The 24,640-nt window shown below is 38.7% G+C and overlaps 2 protein-coding genes across 2 annotated transcripts in view; both read left to right on the top strand.

Annotated features, from left to right (window-relative positions):
• Positions 1 to 2,311: 2,311 nt before the first annotated feature.
• The window catches only part of LOC114661781 (up-regulator of cell proliferation-like), a 133,425-nt gene continuing 111,096 nt past the window's right edge, over positions 2,312 to 24,640 (top strand). Inside the window, exons 1-2 of the mRNA XM_028814981.2 lie at positions 2,312 to 2,447; positions 9,697 to 11,956. Coding sequence (XP_028670814.2) covers positions 11,233 to 11,956 — 724 coding nt within the window. The 5' untranslated portion in view covers positions 2,312 to 2,447; positions 9,697 to 11,232. The remainder of the gene's footprint in view (positions 2,448 to 9,696; positions 11,957 to 24,640) is intronic.
• Positions 19,448 to 24,640, top strand: part of LOC127529812 (uncharacterized) — a 119,184-nt gene continuing 113,991 nt past the window's right edge. The window contains exon 1 of the mRNA XM_051934713.1: positions 19,448 to 22,093. Coding sequence (XP_051790673.1) covers positions 20,227 to 21,510 — 1,284 coding nt within the window. The 5' untranslated portion in view covers positions 19,448 to 20,226 and the 3' untranslated portion in view covers positions 21,511 to 22,093. The remainder of the gene's footprint in view (positions 22,094 to 24,640) is intronic.

The raw sequence follows: 24,640 nt of genomic DNA, 5'->3' as shown, positions 1-24,640 counted from the left end.
ACAGCTTTAAAAAAAATGACCAAAAAGGAAATAGAATGTGTAGTAAAGTGAACAGTTGCACTTCAGACCACGTAGCAAAACTGAATCTTCTTTGCATTGCCAGGACACAACACAACTCATGTTCAAACTCCAGACGAAGCTCTTTTTCCACTTCTTCAGGAAAAGAAAAATGTAGAACTGGCCATCAGAAAACAAGAGGCTGTATCTCATTTCAGCTTTTGAACACACACTGTTTAATGCTTTAGAATGCAGTTCATTAACCAGCTGTTGAAGGAGAGAAGTCTGGGAAAATCTGAATGCAGTTATACAGTATTTGGTTATAATCTCCTCTTTCTGTCTGAGAATCGACATCAAATTTTCTTTGACCCTTAGTTTATCAAATCAGACAATCAGGCTTCTCAATTTTGAGGTATTTGAACTAAGAAGAATTTCACTGTGCTTGGACTTTCACGGTTTTCAAGAAGACCTTTGATGCTGATGTTGTTCCTTCAACTGTATATCTGTCTTCCAACGCAACTAATTTATCATGGTGCTCATTACATTCGGATTCTACAGCAGTTGCTTTTTGTCAATGGCAGATGTCGATTGTTCATCTTGTTCAATATGAGTTTTAAATGTTTGCTTAGCATCTTCCAGTTGATTGCCACGTATTCTTATTTTGTTCTCAGTCTTGCTAAAATGTTCCTGTACTTTTCACCAATACTGAATGTTTTTAAGGTTTACATCAAATTTATAGCTTAAATGTACCTTATGATCTTTCATTTACTGAGGCATCTTGTCCATTCTGCTCTCTATTTTGATGTCACTCCTCTCTGTTCTCTTTTATATATCTTTTATCCCAACCCTCACTCCCCCCATTCACACCCCCAAGTACATTAATCATCGCCTTCAGCTCAAATAGCTCATTTCCATTTTTTCTATGCTCTGAAAATGGAGTTACATATCCTGCTGGTGTTGATTCCAATGATTCGCAGAGGTTGTTGGTAGTATCTGACAGTGGGGTTTGTGGAGACCAGCCTCGACACAGACAGGCAGACACCAATGGTTTAAAACACCACACAAGTTTATTTTCCATATTTACAATATGTACACAGTCCCGCACACAACCCAGTGCCCCTACACCAAACACCCTTAGTTCAGGCCTCTCTATAGTCCTGTTTTTACCACCTCCACTCCTCTCCTCCGAGCTTCACCTTCTTCCACCCGAATGGAGTGAGGCGGCGCCTTTTATCCCCACCCAGATGTGCTCCAGGTGCCTCCTGACAAGCTTCCTGCTGCACTTCCTGGTGTGGTATGGATGCACTCCGGGTGTCCCTGGTATTCCTTCTGCTAGCATCTCTGGGTGTGGAAGAAGTGCTGACGTCCAGGGCTTCACAGGCGTCTAGCCACCCCCTGGCGGAGACCACAGGCCCCTATAGGGTTGAGCTTCCATGCTCCGTTCCCATGGCCCCCATACCAACTAGGGTAGCTGCCCTCTCGTGGTCTGGAGGAGGTGTAGTCCCTCTCCCAGTTCTTCCTGGAGTCCCGGCTGGGCACAGCCTCAGGCCGCCCGCCACATGATACAAATGCCATGCTTAGTTTCAGTATACAGAGATTTTGCTGAATTCTTGTTGCCCACCTCAGTTACACTTTTGTTTCCACAATTGTTGTTGGTTGACACAGATGCTGCAGTGTGAGGTCTTGGCTAATCCATTTCTTCACCTGTCTCTTCCAGCTCAGTCTGTGGCAGGCCATATCATTGACTTGAGGCCGGCTTTGACGTTTTTAAATTTACTTTCAAGGTCTCCCAACACTTAAAAACATGAAAAAAGAAAACCCTGAAACAAAAAATGCAAAACACTGAAAAACATTTTCAGACAGTGACCTGGCCATGATTTGAACCCAGCACAATGGAGGTGTGATGCATAAATAAAAACAATTTTTTTTAAATCATAACCTATGAATTTAAGATGTTCATGCAGCTTTGTTTGGACATGCTGTAAAAACCTAGCACACAACAATAATGAGAAGCTACTCATGATCTTATCATATCTGGTTCAGTGCCTGCTCCTTGTATCCCTGTGAGCTTCTTGTAACCACTGGCTGAGTCCATTCCTACATGTTAATCACCTTCTTGCCATTATATTGCCTTTTCACTTATAATCATATGTGTGGGGACAAAAAATGAGAAGGCAAATCTGCTTGACACAAGGAAATATTTTTGAAACCTGATCTCTCTTTAAATGTCAGACGGTAATGTGACTGCTTTCCGCTTGTTACAGGTTAACGCCCTAACTTCCTTACATTATATAACAGCAGCAGTTCTTCTGAATATCAAGAATGACTTGCCTCTGAAGGAATCGCTTTTCTTGTTCATCTTGTGTGAAATTACACTGAAGACTGAAAACAGGGAAGCATGAAAGAGGAAGAAGAAGATTTGTAAAGGACCGAGCATTACTTTTCATAAGGTACTGAAGTTGTGAATTATGCTGTAATATTTTGGGGAGCTCAAATCAAAACATTGTGAGAGTGTAATATGCAGGGTGGAGAATGGATTACAAAAAACAAGAAAAACCTGAGCAGGTCTAGAGAAGATCTGAAGGAAAGTTTGGTTTCTTTAAGTAAATTAATGTTAGTTCAGGAGAAACTGTTCCTGTTTCCTCATTACCATGTCATATATTTTTTGCATGATATTCTAATGCAGTCCTTATAGACTTATTTCGGCTGTATTTTCTATACTATAATTATTTCTGCATTAACCTACTCCTCGTTTAAATTCACATGCTTTTTTAGAGAGCAGGTGAACGTTTGGATCCATTTTGTAAGAACAACCTTGAGTTGCGCTCCTTTTATTCCTTTTTTCATTGCAAGTATATGCATAAATAAATTAAAGTATCAGCCTGTACCTTTCTATAACCAGGAGACATACTTAGCAGGCATGCCATTAGCTCCAATAATATGGGGTACTGTTTTATTGTGAACTTGTGTTCAGAGAAGGTGCTCTAACCTCTAAGGATCTTTTAACATTAGTAGAGAAGTTAATACTGGAAATGCCTAAATTGTTAGCTTTGATTTACAAGTACATTGTGCAGTATTATCGTGAGGAATAGAGAGCGAATGTGACTCACCAACGGATTCAACCAGAGAACCATTGGGCCGTATACTGAAATCCCCTCATCTTCTCAAGTATTCACTTCACCAATTCTTTCTTTTGGGTGGCCACCCCACAAATAGCAGACATTCCTTGGTGAAGGTCATTTTCCTTGGCTTAGAGAGCTGAGCCCTTTGCTTTGTTGCTTCCTTTCTCCCTCTTACATGTCATGTCTTAGCCCCCAGCCATTAGTGCCTGGTTTATTCTGTTAGTGAGTCGGACTCGCTCTCTATTCCTTGGGAGAGTGTGAAACCAGCATTAGATATCTGCTGACTGTTTTCTTACATCTTTAAACTTTAAGATAGGATATTCATCGTTATTTAATACTAACTGTGTTTAATCATTCTCCTTCTTTTTTTTTTTTGTACTATTTTAAATATTTGTATCCTGAAGGGGGAAGGGATACGGAGTTTGGTCTACACTTTAATCACATCTTGATTGCTTCATTTCAAATCCATCCATCCATCCATTTTCCAACCCGCTGAATCCTAACTACAGGGTCACGGGGGTCTGCTGGAGCCAATCCCAGGCAACACAGGAACCAATCCCGGGCAGGGTGCCAACCCACCGCAGGACACACACAAACACACCCACACACCATGCACACACTAAGGCCAATTTAGAATCGCCAATCCACCTAACCTGCATGTCTTTGGACTGTGGGAGGAAACCGGAGCGTCCGGAGGAAACCCACGCAGACACGGGGAGAACATGCAAACTCCACGCAGGGAGGACCCGGGAAGCGAACTCGGGTCCCCAGGTCTCCCAACTGCGAGGCAGCAGCGCTACCCACTGCGCCACTGTGCCGCCCATTTCAAATCCATTGTGGTGGCATACAGAGCCAAAATGTATCACTGTCCAAATACTTATGGACCTGACTTTTCTTAGGCTCTCTGCCTGAGCTGCTGATCCATACTTTGCTATCAGATATTGTCTAAAAAGCAGTCATTTTTACTTTAAGTTTGTTTAGGACTGGGCAATAGTGGCAACTAGTGTAACCCTCCATTGAAAGTAGTTAATTTAAAAAACAGACATTCATGCAATCTGCCATCAGGCACTACTGTTTCTGAGGTGTCTTATCTGCCTGCGGAGGCTCCACTCTGTGGCTGTGACAATTTGCTGTTTGTTTCTATGCACTCCATTTTACCTTTAATATGTTGTATGCAGCTTAACGTTTAAAATGGGCTCATAGCGTTCTGAACTCTAGTCTTCCCATCGGACTGCTATTAGTAATAATGTGGTTATTCAGACAGTACTGGCCTTAACTGGTTTAACCCCTCTTTCGCATGCTGTTTCTACTGACAGTTTTTAACTTCTGTTTCAGCAAACCGTTTATGTGTTCTACTAGCCTTGTAGCCGGTGGACATGTGCAAGACTCACTTCATACCCTTTCCTTGTCCCACCCCTGAACTGAGCTTGCAGTTAAATAAAATGAGAGCTTTTATCTGCTTGAATTTACTCTGAGGTGCCACAAACTTGTACCAAGTTTAGAAAGGGAATATCCTATGCTACGTTATGGTGGCTCTACTTAAAGAAACCATTCATGACTCCAGTGCAAGTGTCCTCCGCGGTCATCAGGTACTGTTTGTTCTGTTCATGTCTAGCACTTTGCCTTATTTAAAGTACACTACATCAGTGCAGTGCCATCTTGTCTCATCTGCCACTTTTCCTTTCCCTCTATCACTAGCCTAACATTTTTCTTGCTTTTGAGACCAGAGGTAGCTACGAGGGCATCTTTACTTTGTTTCTCCCCATGTCTTATCTCTTTCTCTTCCCTCTCCCAATGATCAGCTCACATATTTCTTTCTCATTTTTCTCAGTCCAACAGCTATCACGCACATTACACACATTTCCACACTCACATCACGATGTATAAAAACTAAACTTGGTGTAGAGCCAGGCAAATTTCCACACCAGCTCAATCCAGTGCATACACAAATTTTCAACTCGGTTTTGCAAACCGGCAGCACCCAGCATCAAAGTAGTGGTACTGTTCCTGTGTGGTTTGATGCGGATTCATCAAATACACTGAAATTAACCGCATATTGTTTATTAGTTTATGGCATCTGATTGTAATCAACCTGTAACAATATAATGGTTCACAGAATGGTAAAACACTTCCATATACCATCACTGCTTTAGCGTTGTCACTCTCAGTGCACCACTCAGGGTATTTTAACCCAACTGTATCTGAGTGTGGAATCACAGCTGTACAGCAACTGATCGGGAAGAGGATTATCGGGGTACAGTTTCTAGCACACGCTGCTTCAGCCATGTGCACAGTCTATTTGAACTTCTCCCGTAGAGTATGGCAAACATTTCAGAGCCTTTCCTGCAGGGACCTCGCGATTCAAAAACAGTTTTATCCCAAGAGATATAAACATACTCAATCAGTCCATCAAGTGCTCCTTGTAGAACTGTTTGTACTTATTAGTATACTTATTAGTATAATTACCTCACTGTAAACTTGCACTACAGTTGTAATACTGCACAACCTGAGCAACTTATGCTTATGTTGTATATTTTTCATTGTTTTATCATATTATTATTATTATTATTATTATTATTATTATTTTATAGGTAAATAAGTTTATGGGGGATTTGCATATTGAATCTCATTGTACCATACAATAACAATGAAGGATTTCAATTCAATTCATTAGAAGAGAGCACATATTTACATTCGATTTAGATTTCCAAGTGCTATCTTATTGGATCTCTTCATATCATTTTTAAGATGAAATGCAAAAAAGTATGTATATTATATTATACAGATATATATTTTAACTTCATTTAAATAATGTGAGAACATGGTGGACAGCGGTAGTGATGAACTGGCACCCCGATTGTTCCTGCCTCACGCTGTATTCTTGCTGGGACTGGCACGACCCTGGATGGATAGATCGATGGAATAATTAAACACTACTACGAAGATATTTCAATGATCCTTAAATGTTTTGAAGAATCGGTGTTCTAAGCTTACAGATGGCTTAACATCTATTACAGAGCTGATTGTGTGGTGATTGGTTACTTGGAGAAAGAAAAGGAAGGATAGGAATTGGGGGTTAGTACATTTGGCAGAGACAGTACTGCTGCAATAAATGATTATATCGAAGGTCACACACGGTGCAGCAAGCATCTTGGGGAGGCAGGAACAATCTCTGGACGGGTGCCAGCATGTCGCTAACACTGCGCCACCGTGCCCCCATGTTTAATACATGCTTTAATGCATTTCATCATCTTTTAACTGCTCCTGTTAGGGGTTGCACAGTGAATCGTCTTCCTGTCCTCTGCATCTTGCTCTGTTACAGCCTACATTTTAGTATTTAAATTGTTCAGAGAGCTGTAACATCATGAATGTAATATATTCTGTGTTCTGTTGGTGTATTAGAAAGCCTGTTTAAGAAGGACTTAGTGATTCACACACAGAAGAATACATAGAATATGAAGCATTTAACGTGCCTCTTTAGTTACGATGGGATTTGAGCAGAGGTGGGTAGAGTAGCCAAAAATTGTATTCAAGTAAGAGTAGCGTTACTTCAAAATAATATTACTCTAATAGAAGTAAAAAGTAGTCATCCAAAAATTACTCAAGTAAGAGTAAAAAAGTATTTGGTGAAAAGACTACTCAAGTACTGAGTAACTGTTTGATCACAATAAATGATTTATTTTTTAGAAATGTTGTAATAAGACAGACAAAAATATAAAATAATGTGAAAATTCTGCTATTTACAAATAATAAAATAAAAAATGAGTAAAAATAAATAATATCTTTACAAAATAGAGATGCACAAATAACACAAAGTTCCAAATCTGAGTTTTTCACAACAAAGCTTTTGAAGCCGATACCTACAGTAGGTAACATGTATGTTTGAACAGTGCAAACTACTTACAGTGACGAGATATCCTGTACACTGACAGTCTAATACTGCAAATGCACTTGGTGGTGTAGCAGGTCTGCAGCTTCAAAAAAAAAAAAAAAAAAAAAGAAGGCCAGTTTCAAATCCATAAAGCCGTGTCACTCTCCGTAGGCGCAATTGCATGACTGCGGGGAGTTAATGAGGTAGTTGGAATGAGTCGCACCTTCTCAATTGCTTCATTGGCTTTCTGCGGCGTGTGATTAAGGCCCATGGAGATGGGAGTGTATATATATAGGTCGGCACAAAAAAAGAAGGGGGAATCAAAGAAAAGGAAAAAAGAAAAGAGTTTGTAGGAGACCGGCATTGTCACACACTTATAACATTACAACAAGGCAGCTTGTGCACATCCAAGAAGTCTCACTTTACCATGACTGTCTGTGTCTGTGCGTGTTTGTTTAAAACATGCTTGTTCTTCACTTAGTGAATTGATGGTTAATCTTCAGCAGGAGTTGGCTCTCAAGGTTCTTGCAGAGAAGCTGTGACCGTTTAGCAGTGAACAGGAGCCCCACATGACTAAAAGTCTCTCACAGGCTGCAGACACAGGAAGTTTGTGTGTGATCATGTGACTGCATGGCTACGTCTGATTGGTGAAACTGAGTCATGTGATTATTGTTGCTACGTCTGATTGGTGAAACGTAGTCATGTGATTTTTGTTGCTACATCTGACTTGTGAAATAGCCATGCAGTAGATCCACTGGCGACTTCTCTTTGGCAAAAATATAGCGTATGTAATGTATAAATGGAAAAAAGTAATGAGTTGAGTGTTGCCCAATGTAACGGATTAAGAGTAGCGTTTCTTCTTCACAAATGTTCTCAAGTAAAAGTAAAAAGTATGGTGCAGTAAAACTACAATTAGAAGTACAATTTTTTAAAAAAGTTACTCAAGTAAATGTAACGGAGTAAATGTAGCTTGTTACTACCCACCTCTGGATTTGAAAGACTAGTAAATTCAACAATTTTAAGAATTTTATGACTTTCTACTTTAATGACAAAATAAACTACGTGATTAAAGTGGAAATTTTGAGATACAGTTAATATTTTGACCTTTTTTTTCCACTGTGTCCCTATTTTTTTTTCTTTTCTCTGTACCCTAATACGCTTCCATATGATACTCTCTTTTTCACGGTGACTTTAATATCTAACCACTTCTTTTTATTTTGGGTACTGTGTGACTTTCTGAACTTCCTTTTGTTGTTTATACCACTGCTTAAACCAACAAATAGTATATGTTTCCTTGCCTCCACTTAGTATTCTCTGAAATTCTTCTATTTTCCTCATGCTTTTGCCATTGTGTTTTCACAGAATGCTAAAATTAAGGGTCTATTTATATTGATTTGCATATTCAAAGACACACAATAATAATACAAAAGGGGAAAGCAGAGTCATATATTACTCTACCAAGACAAAACATACCTTAAAATATAACATTTTCCTTTAAAGCTTTATATAAAATAACTAAAAATACATTTATCATAGTGAAAAATAAAATTACAGCTTCAGCCTTTAACCATAAGCTCAGAATGTTAGGTGCTCATTGTTTTCTCCTGCTTACAGATTACGCATTTTTCTTTAGAGTAACTATAAACCATGGTTATCCAAAATCCTGCCAACTATACCAAGTGCATTAACATGGAATTCCTACGTACTTTAGTATAGCTGATTTATAACCCTTCACATGTAAGATTTTATCCAGGCGTAAACAGCTGCCTAAAGAAAAAAGACTTTTTAAGTCAGCATAAGCTGACCAAATGGTTTTCTTCAGCCCTGAGCTGCACTAAGACCTGTGCCACTTAACAAAACAGGCGCTCGTTCACCGCACTGCTACTGCTGAAAGCTTCCATTCTCGGCCACGAAACTCTGTGGGAATATGGAATGGAGCTCTTATTAGTATACCTTGACAAAGCCAAACAATGCAATATAAATACCATGTTCAAATAAGACAAATTAATAAAACACAGTTAAACTAATGGCAGAAAAACGTATGAAATGTATTTAAAGATTATGTTAAGGATATGTTTCTAAGGTTACAGATGACGATGAAGTCAACCCTGGGAGCATTTTATTTATTTATTTGTTGATTTATTGATTTATTTTTTGTTTAAGTCCTCAGAGGTCTCATATCTGCTTATTTAAGTGTGAAACGCGTAGTCTTGTCAAGGTGACAATCTTTTCTTCTTGTTGTTTCTCCTACTTTCTGTGCAGCATGATCCCCAAACTTACTTAAAGGCCTCCCTCCACATTAAATTATTGACTCCTCCCAATTTGAATCCAAATTACCCCAGACTCTATAAAGGATAAATCAATTCCTAGCAGTATGCACTACCATCATTTCACACATGCCACCAACAGTTTACAGTTGAATTGCTCTTCAGCTTCAGCTTTTAATTAACATTTGCTTTGCTAAAACATTTAGCTATTAAGCTACAGAAATATGTAATATTCAATAAAGCATACTTTGTGTTCCTTTGAAGTACTTTTAGAATTTGAAATACATCCTTCACCGTAATTTTATAATTTACTGTATATGATGCAAAGAAAGTTTTAAAATGTTTTTGTAGATGTTATATTTTAATAATTTAGATCTGAATTTATTATTTTAGAGTGTAATAGTATGTTTTAATTTTTCTGTTTGATCATTGCTTTTAGGAAACATCTGGAAACATCCTTTCAATTTAGTTATTTCTCTCAAATCTTCATCACGTATAGCCATCTGAAAATCTGTCGTGTTCTCAAGGCTCAGACAATCACTTCATCCATTCAATGGAGAGTTTAGGATTGTTTTGTGAAAGCAAAATTCTGGAAATGTCTTCTGATGGACTGGTGCTCCAGGGCATTCTGCTTTCCATTAACGCAGAGGATCAGATAAAGAAACGACCAGCAATGATAGAAATTCCAAAAAAATGCAAGTGGTCACCACTTAAGATAGAGCCATTGGAAATCAGTGCAAGTTTTACCTCTCGTTCACAAGAGCAATCAGCCAGAGTCCTCCTTGAGAATGGAGGATACAGCGCATACCAGGAATTAATTGACATCTTAGACAAGAACTCTACTCTAGGAGTAGATAAGAAAGATGATGATGTCCCTGATGGAACAATAGAAGAATTAGACAAGACTTATGCATGTGAATGGAAGAAATATTTAACTCCAGTAGCGACCTGCACATTCAGCTTGAGAGATCTTCTTCTCAATCCATCAGTGATAGCTGACCTGAAAAAACTGGAAAACACAGAATGTCAGCAAGAGAAGGATACGCTATGCAGGGATTTCCTGGAAAAGTTCGGCTCTCATGTCAGTAAAAGCAACACATTTGGAGGAATATATGGAGTGAAAGTGGAAAGCACAAAGTTTAGTGAAGAGTTAAGAGAAACAAGAAGGCAGCTGTTAAAGGAGATTGTAAATGAACTTGACTTCTCAGATACAATGTCAACATTTCAGGAACAAATCAGTCGAGTACAAAATGAAGCACTTAAAACAAACTCCACATTATTCTTACAAATCTTTGGAGGCCCAGATCACTTTCTTACCTTAGTGGACTGGAGAAATGGCCTTCAGACTACCAGCAGCACATGGAAAGTTATTGACCGAGGACCTTTAGACCAATATGTGCCAGTGTGGAGGATCATAAGTTTGAACCATAAAAATGATTTTCTTCATTATGAAGCTCTATCAGATATGATAAAAAGATATTGGGAAAAAGAGACTGGAGTGCAGGATACTAGCAAAGATCTTGAGAGATTTATAATGTGTGAAGATTTGGTGCAAAGTCTGACTGAAAATGCAGAAATATGGAGCAGACTGTCAGAAAGCCAATTCACTGAGAAGTGTGTCGAGTTTCTCACTGAATTCACTAAAGTCCACTATCAGATTTGGATGAATCAGCCTGATGAAACTGATCTCTACTGGTGTCAAAATGTTATTTGTCACAACACCATTCAGGAATTCCTCTTGAGGCTGGTCAGGTGTTTGAATTTAAAAGATTTACCATTTATTTTAAAAGTAGCTTTATTTCAGCAAATACAAAACTTAGTTGAAAAGTGCATTTTTTCAAATTCTACCTCAAGTTTATAGGAGATATTATCAGTTACAAGAAAGTATGTCACCATTGAAGAAGTAAAAGAGGTCTCCACTTATGATGATGAAGATCGACTGATTTCTCAAATCAAACAGCAGGTCTTATTCATCATGTCCACAAATGAACTCATCACAGAAATGCTCCTCTATAATGTTCTTGTAGCTCTCATCAGACTGAAGCAGATTTTGGCCAAGACAGATGAAGGACATCTGCAGTATCTGATCACAGCCATCTTCTATGAGATTTTAAAGAGTGAATTTCCATTAAAGACTGATGTGTCTAAAAGGAAACAGAAATCAATGACTGATAAAATCCTTAAACTAGAACATTATATAATAGAACTACGTGGAATGAGCAAAGAAGAAGGACAAGCATCTGTGTTCATAATAGCACTGGAAGAGGTAGAAGATTTGAAAAACAGTAAAAAAGGAGGAGAATCAGTGATCCAAACCCTTAGGGAAGACATGGGCTCTGAACTGTGTGCTTCTCTTGAACAGCTAATTGAGAAACACGCTGGAAATCCTGCTGAATTAAAAGACGAGTTAAACTTAATCAGAAAACATCGCGTCACTCAGACAGAATTAATGAAAAACACTTTGTGTGAAATCGGAGAGCTGGTTTGTCATGATGTGTCTAAACAGCCAGAGCACAAGGGGCACTCGGTACACAAGAATGACGTTTTAGAAAGACTTGGCTTAGAAGAATACTGCAATGAGAAACTCAGCATGAGACACATTAAGAAGATCAGCTCACAAACAATACAATCCAACAAACCATCAGAACTTCAAGAGGTCCCGTGGTATTTCATTCAAAAGCTCATGATGGTACATTCAGGTGCATTGAAGCTGAACTGTAAAGAAAGTCAATGTGCTAAAAAATATAAAGGACAGTTAAAAGATAAAGAAAATGAAGATGACTGGCTTTCAGATGACACAGAGGACACACTTGTTTTAAATCCACTTGACATCATCGTCGCTGTTTTTATGTGTTCTGATCACTTTGTTCAACAGGAGTTGGTGCAGAAAATGTCAATGTGCCAGATTGCAGTGCCCTTCTTGTTACCAAATTATAATGGCGGTTGCTACATTCTTCAATGGGCACTGCGTGCTATTAGGAAAAAATGGCACCAAACATTAGAAGGGAATAAAATTTCTGTTATTGAGAAGGACATCGTAACACACCCAATGCTCGCAGTTACATTCATCAGATTGGGGGATCTCCAGCATTCAAAGTCGGCCTTCCTCAACAGTCTCCTCAGTGGCTCTCAGGACCATCACAGTTTCTTTATTCATTCTGAAATGGAAGGTGGAGATGTTCCAAAGAAAATTTCCAATGGCCTTGTTGAGCTCAACTGGTATTTACCACAAAAAAAGGAAAATGAAGAGCGAATATTGGAGCCAATGGTGGTGATGAACCTCAGAGGAGATGCAAAGTCGCTGTCCACACAGGTGGGCTTTCTTTTTGATGTTTCCTCAATGATCTTTGTCTTTTTGGATGATATTGGAGAAGAAGAGGAGAAAGTGATTGCCACTCTTTCAAAATCCAAATCAAATTTCTTTTTGTTATTAAATATTACAAGTAATAAAACAGAAGCAGTAAGAAGAAGACTGAAACATTTAAAGTCAATGTGTGAGATCACAAGAGATAACATTTTAGTACGTGGAAAGAAAAGAAATGAGGAGTTTGTGTCTGCTGTTTGGTCAGCCATATGTAAAGCAGAGAGAAGATACGTAACCTTAGAAGGAATGTCTGCTGCTTGCAGAAAAATGGGCCTTGACATTGACGAAGATTACCAGCCATGTAAGGCTGGCAGAGAAAACGCTGACAAAGTTCTTTTTCATCTCAACCCTAATAAGATTATAAAGTTTAAAGAAGAAATATTTCCCTTTCAAGGGCTACACTGGCAGGAATTCTCTAGAATTGACAAGGAATATCAAAGATTAAAAAATACTGGTGAAAAAACACCTTTGGAATACGCTAAGGAATTAGAAGAGAAAAAGAAGGAGCTTCATCAGAAGCAGTTAGAAAATGAGCTTTCACCGGCTATTAAGATGTTTATTGAAGCTCTCCTGAGGAGCACCGATGATGAGCGACTCTTCTTTCTGCACTGGATGAAGTTCAAACTGGACTCCATTTCCTTAACAATCCTTCCAAAGATACAAGAAAAGCTGAAGAATCAAATTACAGGAACAAATGAAAAGGAACAATTACTTAACAGACTGAGCAGGAGCTCCCTGGGATTAGAGCACTTCCTGCGTGAAATCGGTCAGATTTATGAGGCCTCGTTTTATTGTAGTGATCCTGACTTGAAGAAACACTTAACTAAATTACCAGGTGCTGCGGCTGACATGTTGCTTTCTGGACTTCCAGTTGAACTCATTGATGGAGATGTCTCCAATATTCCCATAAGATGGGTGTCAGATGTTTTAAAACAAGTTCAGATAAAAACACATCCTGACACTCGAATTTTTGTCTTGTCAGTTCTCGGTTTACAAAGCACTGGTAAGTCCACACTTCTCAACACCTTGTTTGGCCTGCAGTTTGCAGTGAGTGCTGGGCGGTGCACACGGGGGGCTTTCATGCAGCTCATCTGTGTGGACCACCATATGAAAGCTGAGCTTGGATGTGATTACATTATGGTGATCGACACAGAGGGGCTGAGAGCAGAGGAATTATTGAATGTAACAAACAATTATGAACATGACAATGAGCTGGCGACACTGATAACTGGACTAAGTGACATTGTCTTAGTAAATCTGTCATCAGAATCCAATTCAGAAATGCAGGATATTCTTCAGATCATTGTCCACACCTTAATAAGGATGAAGGAAGTTGGGATTAAACAAAGCATTTACTTCATTCACCACAATGTCTCTGACCTCTCCGCCAATGTCCTCAATTTGTCAGGAGTCACACAGCTTTTGAAACAACTTGATATTCTCACACAAATGGCAGCAAAACAGGAAAACAAAGAAGAAACTTACACTAAATTTTCTGATGTGATTCTTTACGACCTCAAGAAGACAATGAAATACATACCAGGGTTGTGGCACAGTCCGCCAACGATGGCATCTGTCAGTAGTGGGTACAGTGAGAAAGTGTTTGAACTGAAACAGGAGCTGGTGGAGCACATTAAACAAGAAAGAAAGAAACGATTGTCATTAACAATCTCAGACTTCATCACCTTAATGGAAGACTTCAGCAATGCAGTCAAATCAGAGGATTTCATATTCAGTTTTCAGAACAGTCTGGCGGCTATCGCATATTCAAAACTCTCATCTGAGTACAGTGACTGGAAATGGGAAATTCATAAAAGCTTCACAGAGTGGAAGGAAAAGGCAGAGAGGAGAATTAAAAACTGTGAAGAGATCGATAATTTAGTGCCTGCATTAAAAAGTGAGGCTGATGAGTTAGCAAGGACACAGGAACTGGAAGGACTTGGGAAACTTCAGGCCTATTTCACTAGTGATGTTAATAACAGAGAATTAATTGAAAACTACAGACATCATTTTGAGGTGAACATTAAGACACTTTGCATGGAATGTAAGGGAAATGCTGTGAGGAAATGTGAAGAGTTCATCAAACTTCATCAAAGTCTTATTGATTTTCAAAAGCTAATTCATAAATATGGAGAAGAGATTGAGGAGAAAGTTAATGAGCTGCTACAAAAATGTAAACTGGAGAAAAATAAACTTACTGAAACTCAACTTAAAGGAGAATTTGAGAAAATGTGGGAAAAAATGTGAAGTCCTTTAAAATGCCAGAAGATCATGTCAACATCAGAGCTGACATGGAGAACGCTCTAATGACCAATGAATCAAAAAGGAAAGACATGAGGAAAAGCTGAAGAAATCTCACCTCTCACATATAGAATATAAATATTTCATCGCCACAGATAAACATGTAAACACCAAGTCTTATCTTTATTATTCATGGAATTTGGCTAAGCAAACTGTGTCAGGTATTAAAGAAAAGGCACCTTCATGGTGGTATAAAAATACAATTGAGATGGTAGCCAATCATGCAGATAAAGAAATTGGCTCAATGAGGTTTGAAGGTGGTCTAAAGAAAAGGACATCCAGAGAACAGCCAGTAAAGGAGGTCATCATGTGAATAAATTGTGGAGCTCTAATGCTCATGTCATGAAGGTTCAGAAGATTGCTGACTCTGTGATAAGTAAATGTAACAAGTACCTGGACGACTTGATTAATAAGACCACAGATTACAATCAGAGTTACTGCACAAGTGTCATTAAAGAAATAGACAAGCAAACTGAGAAATTAGGGGAAGGCAATAAATTGGTGAACAGCCAGTTTCATGTGGATATCAAGCTGCACATCTGTGGAACAGCAGTATATCATTTTCAGGAAATGCATGACAAATTTATGAGAGAACATAACGTACTGGATAAACTTCAAGAAAGAAAAGATGCTTACTGGAAAACATTTCCTGAGATGTATTATGAATGAGATCTGAGTAAGAAGGTGACAAAGCAATTCTGCAACTTGTATTAAGCCGTCTCTCATAGATGGGATCCAAAATCAGCTCTCAAGGTGCATTGTAAATCAAATGAGAGAGACGTGGGCACCAGTTGTTCTTAGAGACATCACCAATTTTCAGTTGTCCATCCTGGTCACCCTGCATGATGGACGGAACTTTGAGGCCTACGAGGCGTACATCATGGACTACGGTTGGTTTGCTGAGGAGTGGCTGGCAGTACAGGCAGAGAGGAATTCTGCATAAGTGAACTGAGCGGCAAAACACAATTTTCTTTATTGTTAGAGGAGATAATAAGCAGCCTTTTTGAGGAACTTTTGAGGAAAATTCTGGACAGAAAAGAAGTAATGGAAGTAAACACAGGTAAAGAACTACTGCATATGCTAATGAAAGAAATGGAAAAGATAATGGTCCTAAAGAAAGAAAACCTAGGCAATATTATGCTTAAGAATGTGGGCGATGCATCACATCTCTTTCAAATCTGCATGAAGCAATACAAGCTTTACAAAAAGAAGTGATGGAAGAAGCAAACAAATGGGATCCCAGATCTAAAGTAAGAAGTCTGCCCAATCCTCCACACAAGGAAATGATGAGCTTTGTGAAGGGCTTTGGGGAGAAATGCCCATTTTGTGGGACACCATGTGAGCTGAAGGTGAATATCCACCAACATTATTCAAGATACCATCGAGTACTGACCATTGAAAACAAGATGGAACATCATCAGCTCTCAAGCAGAACAAGACTTCAAAAATTTTACTTTGACTTTTGGAGAAAAGCGCATCAGAATACAGTCAACCGCATGTCTCACGAAGACCACATGAAAGGATGTGAAGTGCATGGCCTGCTAAATGATAACTGGGGTCAACTTTACAGAGATTACATTTCTGTTTATTGGCAATTTGTTTACAGAAAATATTATGAAGAGTTTGCAGAATGGCACAATCATGAGCCTCTCAGAATAAGAGTTAGTATAACATGGGATGACGTTAAAATCCACCTGGAAAAAGTCTATCAGGTACACCTTGATGGTCTGTAGAGTCACGAATCAAAAAAAACAATCTCAATAGTGATAAGTAAATGGAAGGAAATCAAGGAAGCCCCCCAAACATGGAAAAGTTATAAAACACATTTTAGACAACAGATGCAATTTGACTTCAAATGAGAAGAAAATGTGAAGGATATTAATCTGCCTATTCTGTCCTACCACAGTCCCCTAACTCAACATGATTTAACAACTACTTATCAAATTACTCAAAAGAAATCAGCTATGGACACATATTGGTGTTTTTTGTCCTCACAGATCTACTTGCCTTTGGTTCTTGTATCTCCAATAAAAATCAATGTCTCATCACTATGCAAGTCAATGTCAATCTGAAGTCATTATTTTAAAGACCTGCAAGACATGGATTATATGGAGACAGTTATGTAAAACCATAATCATGTATGTCATTGGATTTTGATAACTGCAGACAGTCCACTGTCTACAATGGCATTTTCAATAGCTACCCAATGGCTGGTCATTTGTGTTTTTCAAAACTCAAAAGTAAAGGGAATAATAAGGGAAAGCATGGTACAGAAATATCTGATATGGTCATCATGAGGCACCTCAGAGCTGCGTAAACCAAATACAGCTGAGGTAAAACAACAGTGACATTTAACGTGCAGTAATTCACTTACAACGTTCAATAAGTCCAGCACAATAATAACATGCACAATTGGTCACCTTCCTTCACCTTCTTCCACTCCTCCTGAGTTGGACTCCCTGAAGTAGATGAGGTGAAGTCTTTTATGTCCTGCAAGTACTTCTGGGGCCAATCACTGCATGTCAGAAGCACTTCCAGGTAAGGCAGAAGTCACCCAAAGTAGGGATAGCATTCCCCTGCAGCTCCCCCTGGTGGCATCCAGTATCCTAACAGGGCTGCTTCTCAGGACTACAGTTCTCAATATGCCTTGCAGGTGTATACCAGTGAGTAGGAAGAATACACAGCCCCAGGAAGCAGACTCCCTCTGTCCTTCCAGTAAAAACTGCTGACCAGGAAAGGAATCAGGAAACAACCTGGGCGGGATGCTTGTTCCTCCACATCCTTCTGTTATGTCCTCGTAGTCGGGTAGGGAATTAACCTCAGTCTCTATTGGGACACCAGTTCATCCACTCTGACACTAACACTCTCTATGCAGATCATATGAATCTATTTTTAACCCAAATGTAACATTGCTGATCTTGTTAGGATTTTAAATTAAAATTATCTAACCCTAACCCTAACCCTAACCCAATTAACTCATAGCAGCATATTAAAAGGCAGGAGTAAGAGATTTAACTGAGGTAATTAATAGAATTAATAAAGCTAATAGTAAAGTATTGAAAATTTTAGTATGTATTGGCTTGAATGATTGTAATAAGGATCGGGTGGGGAGACACATAAAGGGTTATTTTCAATCGTTAGTCTCAGTTTTAAAACACAAATTTCCACAGGCTAGGGTCTTTTTAGCTACAATTCCTTACTCGATTGAAGATCAGTCAGAGGAAGTATATAAGAGAATACAGGAACTTAATAACATTATTCCCTCTATCTCAGGGATCGAAGTGGTGGATACTATGGGACAAGGGGATGTGGAGTTGGAACCAGGTGACAGATTGCATTGGGCAATGGGCCAGGCATTTTTGATAGCAGACCAATGACTAGATAGTTTAGACCTATTGCAAGAATCTTATAGGTTTGTACGAGCGAAAGATTGTAATATTTATAATCTAAGTAATAACTTTAGATTAACAAGCTCAGATATATCTCTTTTGAAAACAGGCTTGTCTTTTGTACCGGTACCGGTTGAAATAGATCTTGAGGAAATTAAAAGAGATGTATACAAGTATCATCGATGCTTGAAATTATTGGACTACTTTGAATATGAGATAGGCCAGGCGCCAAAGACGTTTGTAGAACCTTCTCATTGGGAGCCTAAAAATCAGAAATTGAGTCAGGTAATTTTAGAATTGATCTGGGAGGATAAACAGGACCTAGCAAAAATGCAGGTGGTTCCTGGGGCGTTGGATAATCTGACAAAGGCTGAGAGAATGTCTTTGGAGTATTTTAGAAAGATGAATAAACGTATTGTGATCAAACCAGCAGACAAGGGGTCCATGACCATAATCATGGATAGAGAGCAGGACATCTTTGAGGCCAAGAGGCAGTTATCCAATAAGCTTCATTACAAACCTTTAAAGAAAACAAATCGAAATAAAACACATGATAAAATGGTAAAAATTCTAAATAGTATGCAAGAGGAGGGGTTTATATCGGTCCAACAGAAACGTTATTTGGCAGGTCCGCCTGACTCTTGAATACGCAAATTCTATTTATTGCCCAAAGTGCATAAGAAACCAGAAACATGGACGGTACCGTTCCAGATTCCACCAGGGAGACCCATTATCTCAGATTGCAGCACAGAATCGTATCGGGTATCAGAGCTAATTGAATTTTACCTTCACCCACTTTCCTGTTAGCATAATAGTTTCGTGCAGGATACTTACCATTTCTTGCAAATTATTAGAGAGAGACTTGTTCCGGAAAACGCTTTTGTTTTCAATGGACGTGGAGTCCCTCTATACGAATATTAGTATTGAGTTGGGGATGGAGGCAGTTAGACAGACCATGGAACAATATCCGGACAGTGATAGGCCGGATAAGTATCTAATGGATCTACTAAGACTAAATTTGACAACTATTGAGTTTGAGTTTAATGGGAGTTTGTATCTGCAAATTTATGGAACAGCAATGGGCAAAAGATATGCCCCCTCATATGCTAATATTTATATGGCAAGATGGGAGGAGGAAGCTTTTTTAAAATGTCAGAAACTACCTTTCTTATATCTGAGGTAGTTAGATGATATTTTTGAAATTTGGTTACACACGGAGGGGGAGTTCAGGCAGTTTGTTGATACGCTTAATAAAGTTCACGATACTATCAGAGTGACAGCAGAATTAAGTAGAGAGAAACTAGCTTTCTTGGATACACAGATATATTTTAAGGGAGTATCAGAATCCATGAAAAAACTATGTGCTAAGGTACATTTTAAAAGCACAGATATGCATGCTTTGCTACAAAAAGGGAGCTATCATCCCAAACACACTTTCAGGGGGATAGTTAAATCACAGTTGATCAGGTTTTATAGGATCAATATAGATAGGGAGCATGTGCAGGAAGCTACTAGGATTTTGTTTTCATCCCTTTTGAACAGAGGTTATTCTAGACGATTTCTGAGGGAAATTAGATTTGAGGTGGAACAAACATATATGAAGTATTTAGAGGTCCCGATTAATAGCACAAATAAAAAAACAGGGATTCCTCAGATTAGGGAATGTCAAGGTAATATATCAAATGTATCAGAGATATCTTGGTTAACATTGCATGAGTCAGATGGAGATCTTACCGATTCCGTGGGGCAGGGGAGTGACCTCCCTGGGTTGTAAAAGATCCTCAATTGGAGTGAATGACCCAAAAAAATAGTATAAGTAAAAGGATATCTTTTTTACCTGAAATGGAATGGACAATTAATTTTCTGAACGGGGGTACTTACCGGGGGGTCTATCCTCTTCTTCCTTCTTCTTACGATGTTGGGACATCCGGGACCTGCAAAACAAACAGTTAGAAAAAGGTATCAATTAAGATATAATGGTTTGTTAATAGGTCTAGGACGATGTACCTATACAGAAAGATACTTACCTGTTTTAACACCTGTGGATATCTTAAGGATGGAGAACAAGACATGGGAGGAGAAGGGAGATAATAATAGGGATGGAATCTATATAGATTTTGGAAGGAGTAAGGGGGTTGATTTCTTTGAAGAGGAAGGATACTTACCTGATATGGAAGTTTTACAAAGGATTAATTTTGGGGGTGAATTAGATTACTCCTGGAATTTAACTGACCTGGAATGGAGTGATAGGATCCCTGAGGTTAACCGGAGGGTGGAACCTGATGGTAATTGGAGGAATATAGAGGAATTAAGGTTAATTTTACAGGCCAACCCCAGCCCTAACTCTAACCTTAAAGTCGATGGGAGGATCCCTGATGTTAAGATGGTAGGGGAGGTGCCTAAGGCTAAAACTCAGAGGAGGGTGTCTAATATTAGTCAGTGGGGGGACCCTGATGTTAACCTTAGAGGGGGATCGGAAGGGAATCGGAATGATATTAAAGAATTGATGTTAACATTACAGACCAACCCCAGCCCTAACTCTAACCTTAAGACCTATGGGAGAATCCCTGATGTTAAGATCGTAGAGGAGGTGCCTAAGGTTAAGACTCAGAGGAGGGTGCCTAATATTAATCAGTGGGGGGACCCTGATGTTAATCGTCAAGTAGGATCTGAGGGGGATTGGAGTGATATGAAGGAATTAAGGTTAATTTTACAGACTAACCCCAGCCCTGACTCTAATCTTAAAGCCTATGGGAGAGGCCCTGAGGTTAAGATTGTGGGGGAGGTGCCTAAGGCTAAGAGTGGGGAAATAGAGATAAGTGAGGAAAGGAAGGAAGTAATAGATCTTTGGAGGGATAGTGATATTGAGGAGATAGGAATGCAATTGGAAGTAGAGAATTGTGAACAGGTTGGGGAGGAGGTGGAGATGGTGGTGAAGAGGGATAGGTCTAAAAATATAGTTCCTCTGATTTTTACATTTTCCACACAGGCACAAATGGTAGTTAGGATCTTGAAACAGAATTTTTTAACAGCACAAATTTTGGATGAGGATTTGACAGAGATTAAATTAGTATCGGCGTTTAGGAGGAATAAAAACTTAAAGGATTATATAGTGAGAGTGTCATGCACAATTCGTAAAAAAAAACAAAATGGCAGATCCCCTAAAAAAAAAAAAAATAATAATAATAATAATAATTAGGAATCCGATAACAGCAAAAGAGCGAGCTATTTTTCAAGACCTAACAATAATGTCCATAAATTGTATTTATGCCATTCAGTGTAAAAAATATGGCCTTATTTATATATGGGGAAACGAAGAATACAGTCAAGGCAACGTTCATACAACATTTAAGGTTAATAGAAAATCAGACAAAGGGAACTAAATTATACTTACATTTTAGAGACCCGGAACATGAACCTCTCTTCTTTCCGTTGGAAACGGAGAGTTACTGGAACAAAACTAGGAGGTTAAAAAAAGAGGAAGAATGGATAACTGCTTTAGACACTATCTTTCCGAATGAACTAAATGAAAAATAAAGGGAATAGGAATGCATGAATAGTGGTCTTTTTTGTTTAGAAAAGAAATTATAGGATTAAAAATAAAATGAATAAGAACTATGAGAATAGGACTGTGGACAGTGAACCCGAGCGCACCACCTAGGTGGTATCCCCTACCCTAACCCTAACCCAATTAACTCATAGCAGCATATTAAAAGGTTATCCCCTGACTCATTAACAAGAGTTCATATGTCTGCGAGTTACAGTTACAAGGAAACTTAAAGGTTTTTTTAGACATAATTGTGGCAGTCTGATGGAAAGCACTAAACAAGATTTCAACAGATGGTAAAACTGTACAGTTCTGTCTTGCTTCACTCACTCAAAATATGGAACCAATGTACTAGAAATATGTCTAAAGAAAATACCTCACTGTCTGCTGCTCCATTACAGCATAATTTTGTCTTCAAGCCTTCCCTGAACTATATAATATTTAGGTGTTGGAAGACACCCGGCATCTTTATATTAATAATATGTTTGCACCTATTGCTCAGCTCTGTTGTAAATATCGAATTTCTTTAAAACACTTATTTTTCTATTTTGTAAAAAAGGAATTTGCCAAAACTCCCTACTCTCCCAGCAGTGCTCACACTAGAAAATATTTGAATTAGTAAGGAGAACACTAAAGGCAGACTTTATCAAATATTATCACAGTGTTCACCACTAGGAAGGAGTCTCTCTATCATGATTCAAGGAAGGAGTGAAATTTGATCATTTCCAACATTCATTCTTCTTTTATTGGTGCAAAACACACTTTAATGTAACAGAAAATCGTACGCCAGACAAACAACCTAAAAGACATCAGAGAATGGACCTAACTGTGAACTGTGCCAGTCAGTTCTGGCCTCTCTTTGACTTACGTTTTGGGATATTGTTCAAAAGTAAAGCCCTTTTGTAGAGATGTGTTCCTTATCTGTCAGACAGTCCGTGATGGACGATCATTTCAGATCCTGTTACGCCAGTGTTTGTGGAGTTATTTCAGAGGAAAACTAAAAAAAAATCTAATTTTCTTTACGTGAAATTGAACAGGGGTGAGTTTTCCGAAAATGTTCTTATTTGGCAAGTAATGAACAACTAAAGAACTACGTCGGTTATGAATCAGCAACGTTTACGCCGTTTTCCCTAAAGGCTTTTAAAGACGGGAGTTATACAAACAAAAATAAAGAACAACATTGCTAACCCTGCCCTGCAACAAGCCTTAAAAGTAGATTGATAATAGTCGATTGAGTACATTTTCAATGCAAAGTGCCATCATTAGTCCTACGATACGATAAAATAACAGTGCCAAATGAAAGGCGAATTGAAAACACCGTCACATTAAATAAACAAAACCCTGCATGAGCACCTAAGCCTGCAGACACCTTGACTGCACTCCACGAAGTGCGACTCGATGTCGTTGTTCATCGCTGTACTCTCTTTACAGAGAAACAACCATCACACACTCAGGAAGGAGACCATCCTTGACAACACATACGCTGTAAAAACAAAACGTGTTACACTTACAGTTAAAAACTGGCAGCTGTGGTCGCTGGAATTTTACTGTAAAAAAATAAGGTGACGATATTGTTAGGTCTAATGTGATACAAATATTGTCTTTCACTTTTACTGGTTTGTATTTTTTCCAAATGTACAATGATTTGCATAAAATAACAGAAGTAGTAAAATAAATTATCCACTCTCCTTCAGTGCATTCATTTCCACATAAAAAATATGAATAATAACACATCTGCCTCTTATGAAATCAAAGATAAACTGAGCAAAATATTCTTCTGAAGTGTGCCTGCCTTGCTTTTACACGGGCCTGGTGGGCAGCCTGTTGTGTAAGATGTGGCCCGTGTTGACTGCATATCACTTGCAAATTAACAGCAGAAAACTCTCTACACTCTTAAAAATAAAAGAGCCACAGCGGGTCTTCCAAGCAACGCCATATGTCAGAGTGGCCAGCTTTGATCCTGGAGGGCCACAGTTTCTGCAGGTTTTTGTGCCAATCCAGTTGCTTCGTTAGAAACCAATCCTCACCAGTACCAGGTCTTATTTAATTTCATGGCTTGTTAGTGTTTTCAGTTTATTCTTAAATCACAGATTTTGTATTTCCTTTCTAGTGATGCGTATCATCCAAGTGATTTGAAGCCTAAAATGGATGAGTAATTTCCAGTTCTTCACTTTCTCTTCAGTTTCCTGCTGAGTACTTACTTAAACCAAATAATGAATGATGAATACACATGGGTGGAAATGGAGACAAGCAAGATAGAAAACTTGCTGGTTATCATTTGCATCTTGCTAAGAAGGAGCAGTTATAATAATGAATACAGCTGTTTATGACTAAAATAGGCAATTATGGGTTCAACATCTTAACAAGCAATCTAAAACTAGTCACTAAGAAAATGGTTAGAATGACAACCTGTAGCCACTGTGGCCCTCCATGATCAGGGTTGGCCACCCTTGCCATAGGGGAACTATTTTTGGTTCCCAAAAGACCCATCCAGATGAAGATTCCAGAAAGAACCTTTTATTCATTTAGATCCATAACAGGCTCCATGCAGTAAATAATGATGAAGAGACGGTAACAGATTTGTGAAACACCAATAAGTCCTGATTTTGGAAGGACTCTTGGCGCAGATGTTAACGCAGATTAAGTTCACGTTTTCTGAATCAGTTAGTGTCTTGTTTTTCAAAGCACAAACAACCAACTTCATATGCAGAGGTTGAATGGAAACACAATGCTGCTGTTTGCATGGCGAAGGAGAGGCCTGGTGACTCGATGTATTGCTTTG

The sequence above is a fragment of the Erpetoichthys calabaricus genome, chromosome 12 (assembly GCF_900747795.2).
Source record: "Erpetoichthys calabaricus chromosome 12, fErpCal1.3, whole genome shotgun sequence".
Taxonomy (NCBI): Eukaryota; Metazoa; Chordata; class Cladistia; order Polypteriformes; family Polypteridae; genus Erpetoichthys; species Erpetoichthys calabaricus.
This window is presented reverse-complemented; position numbering and strand designations above follow the sequence as displayed.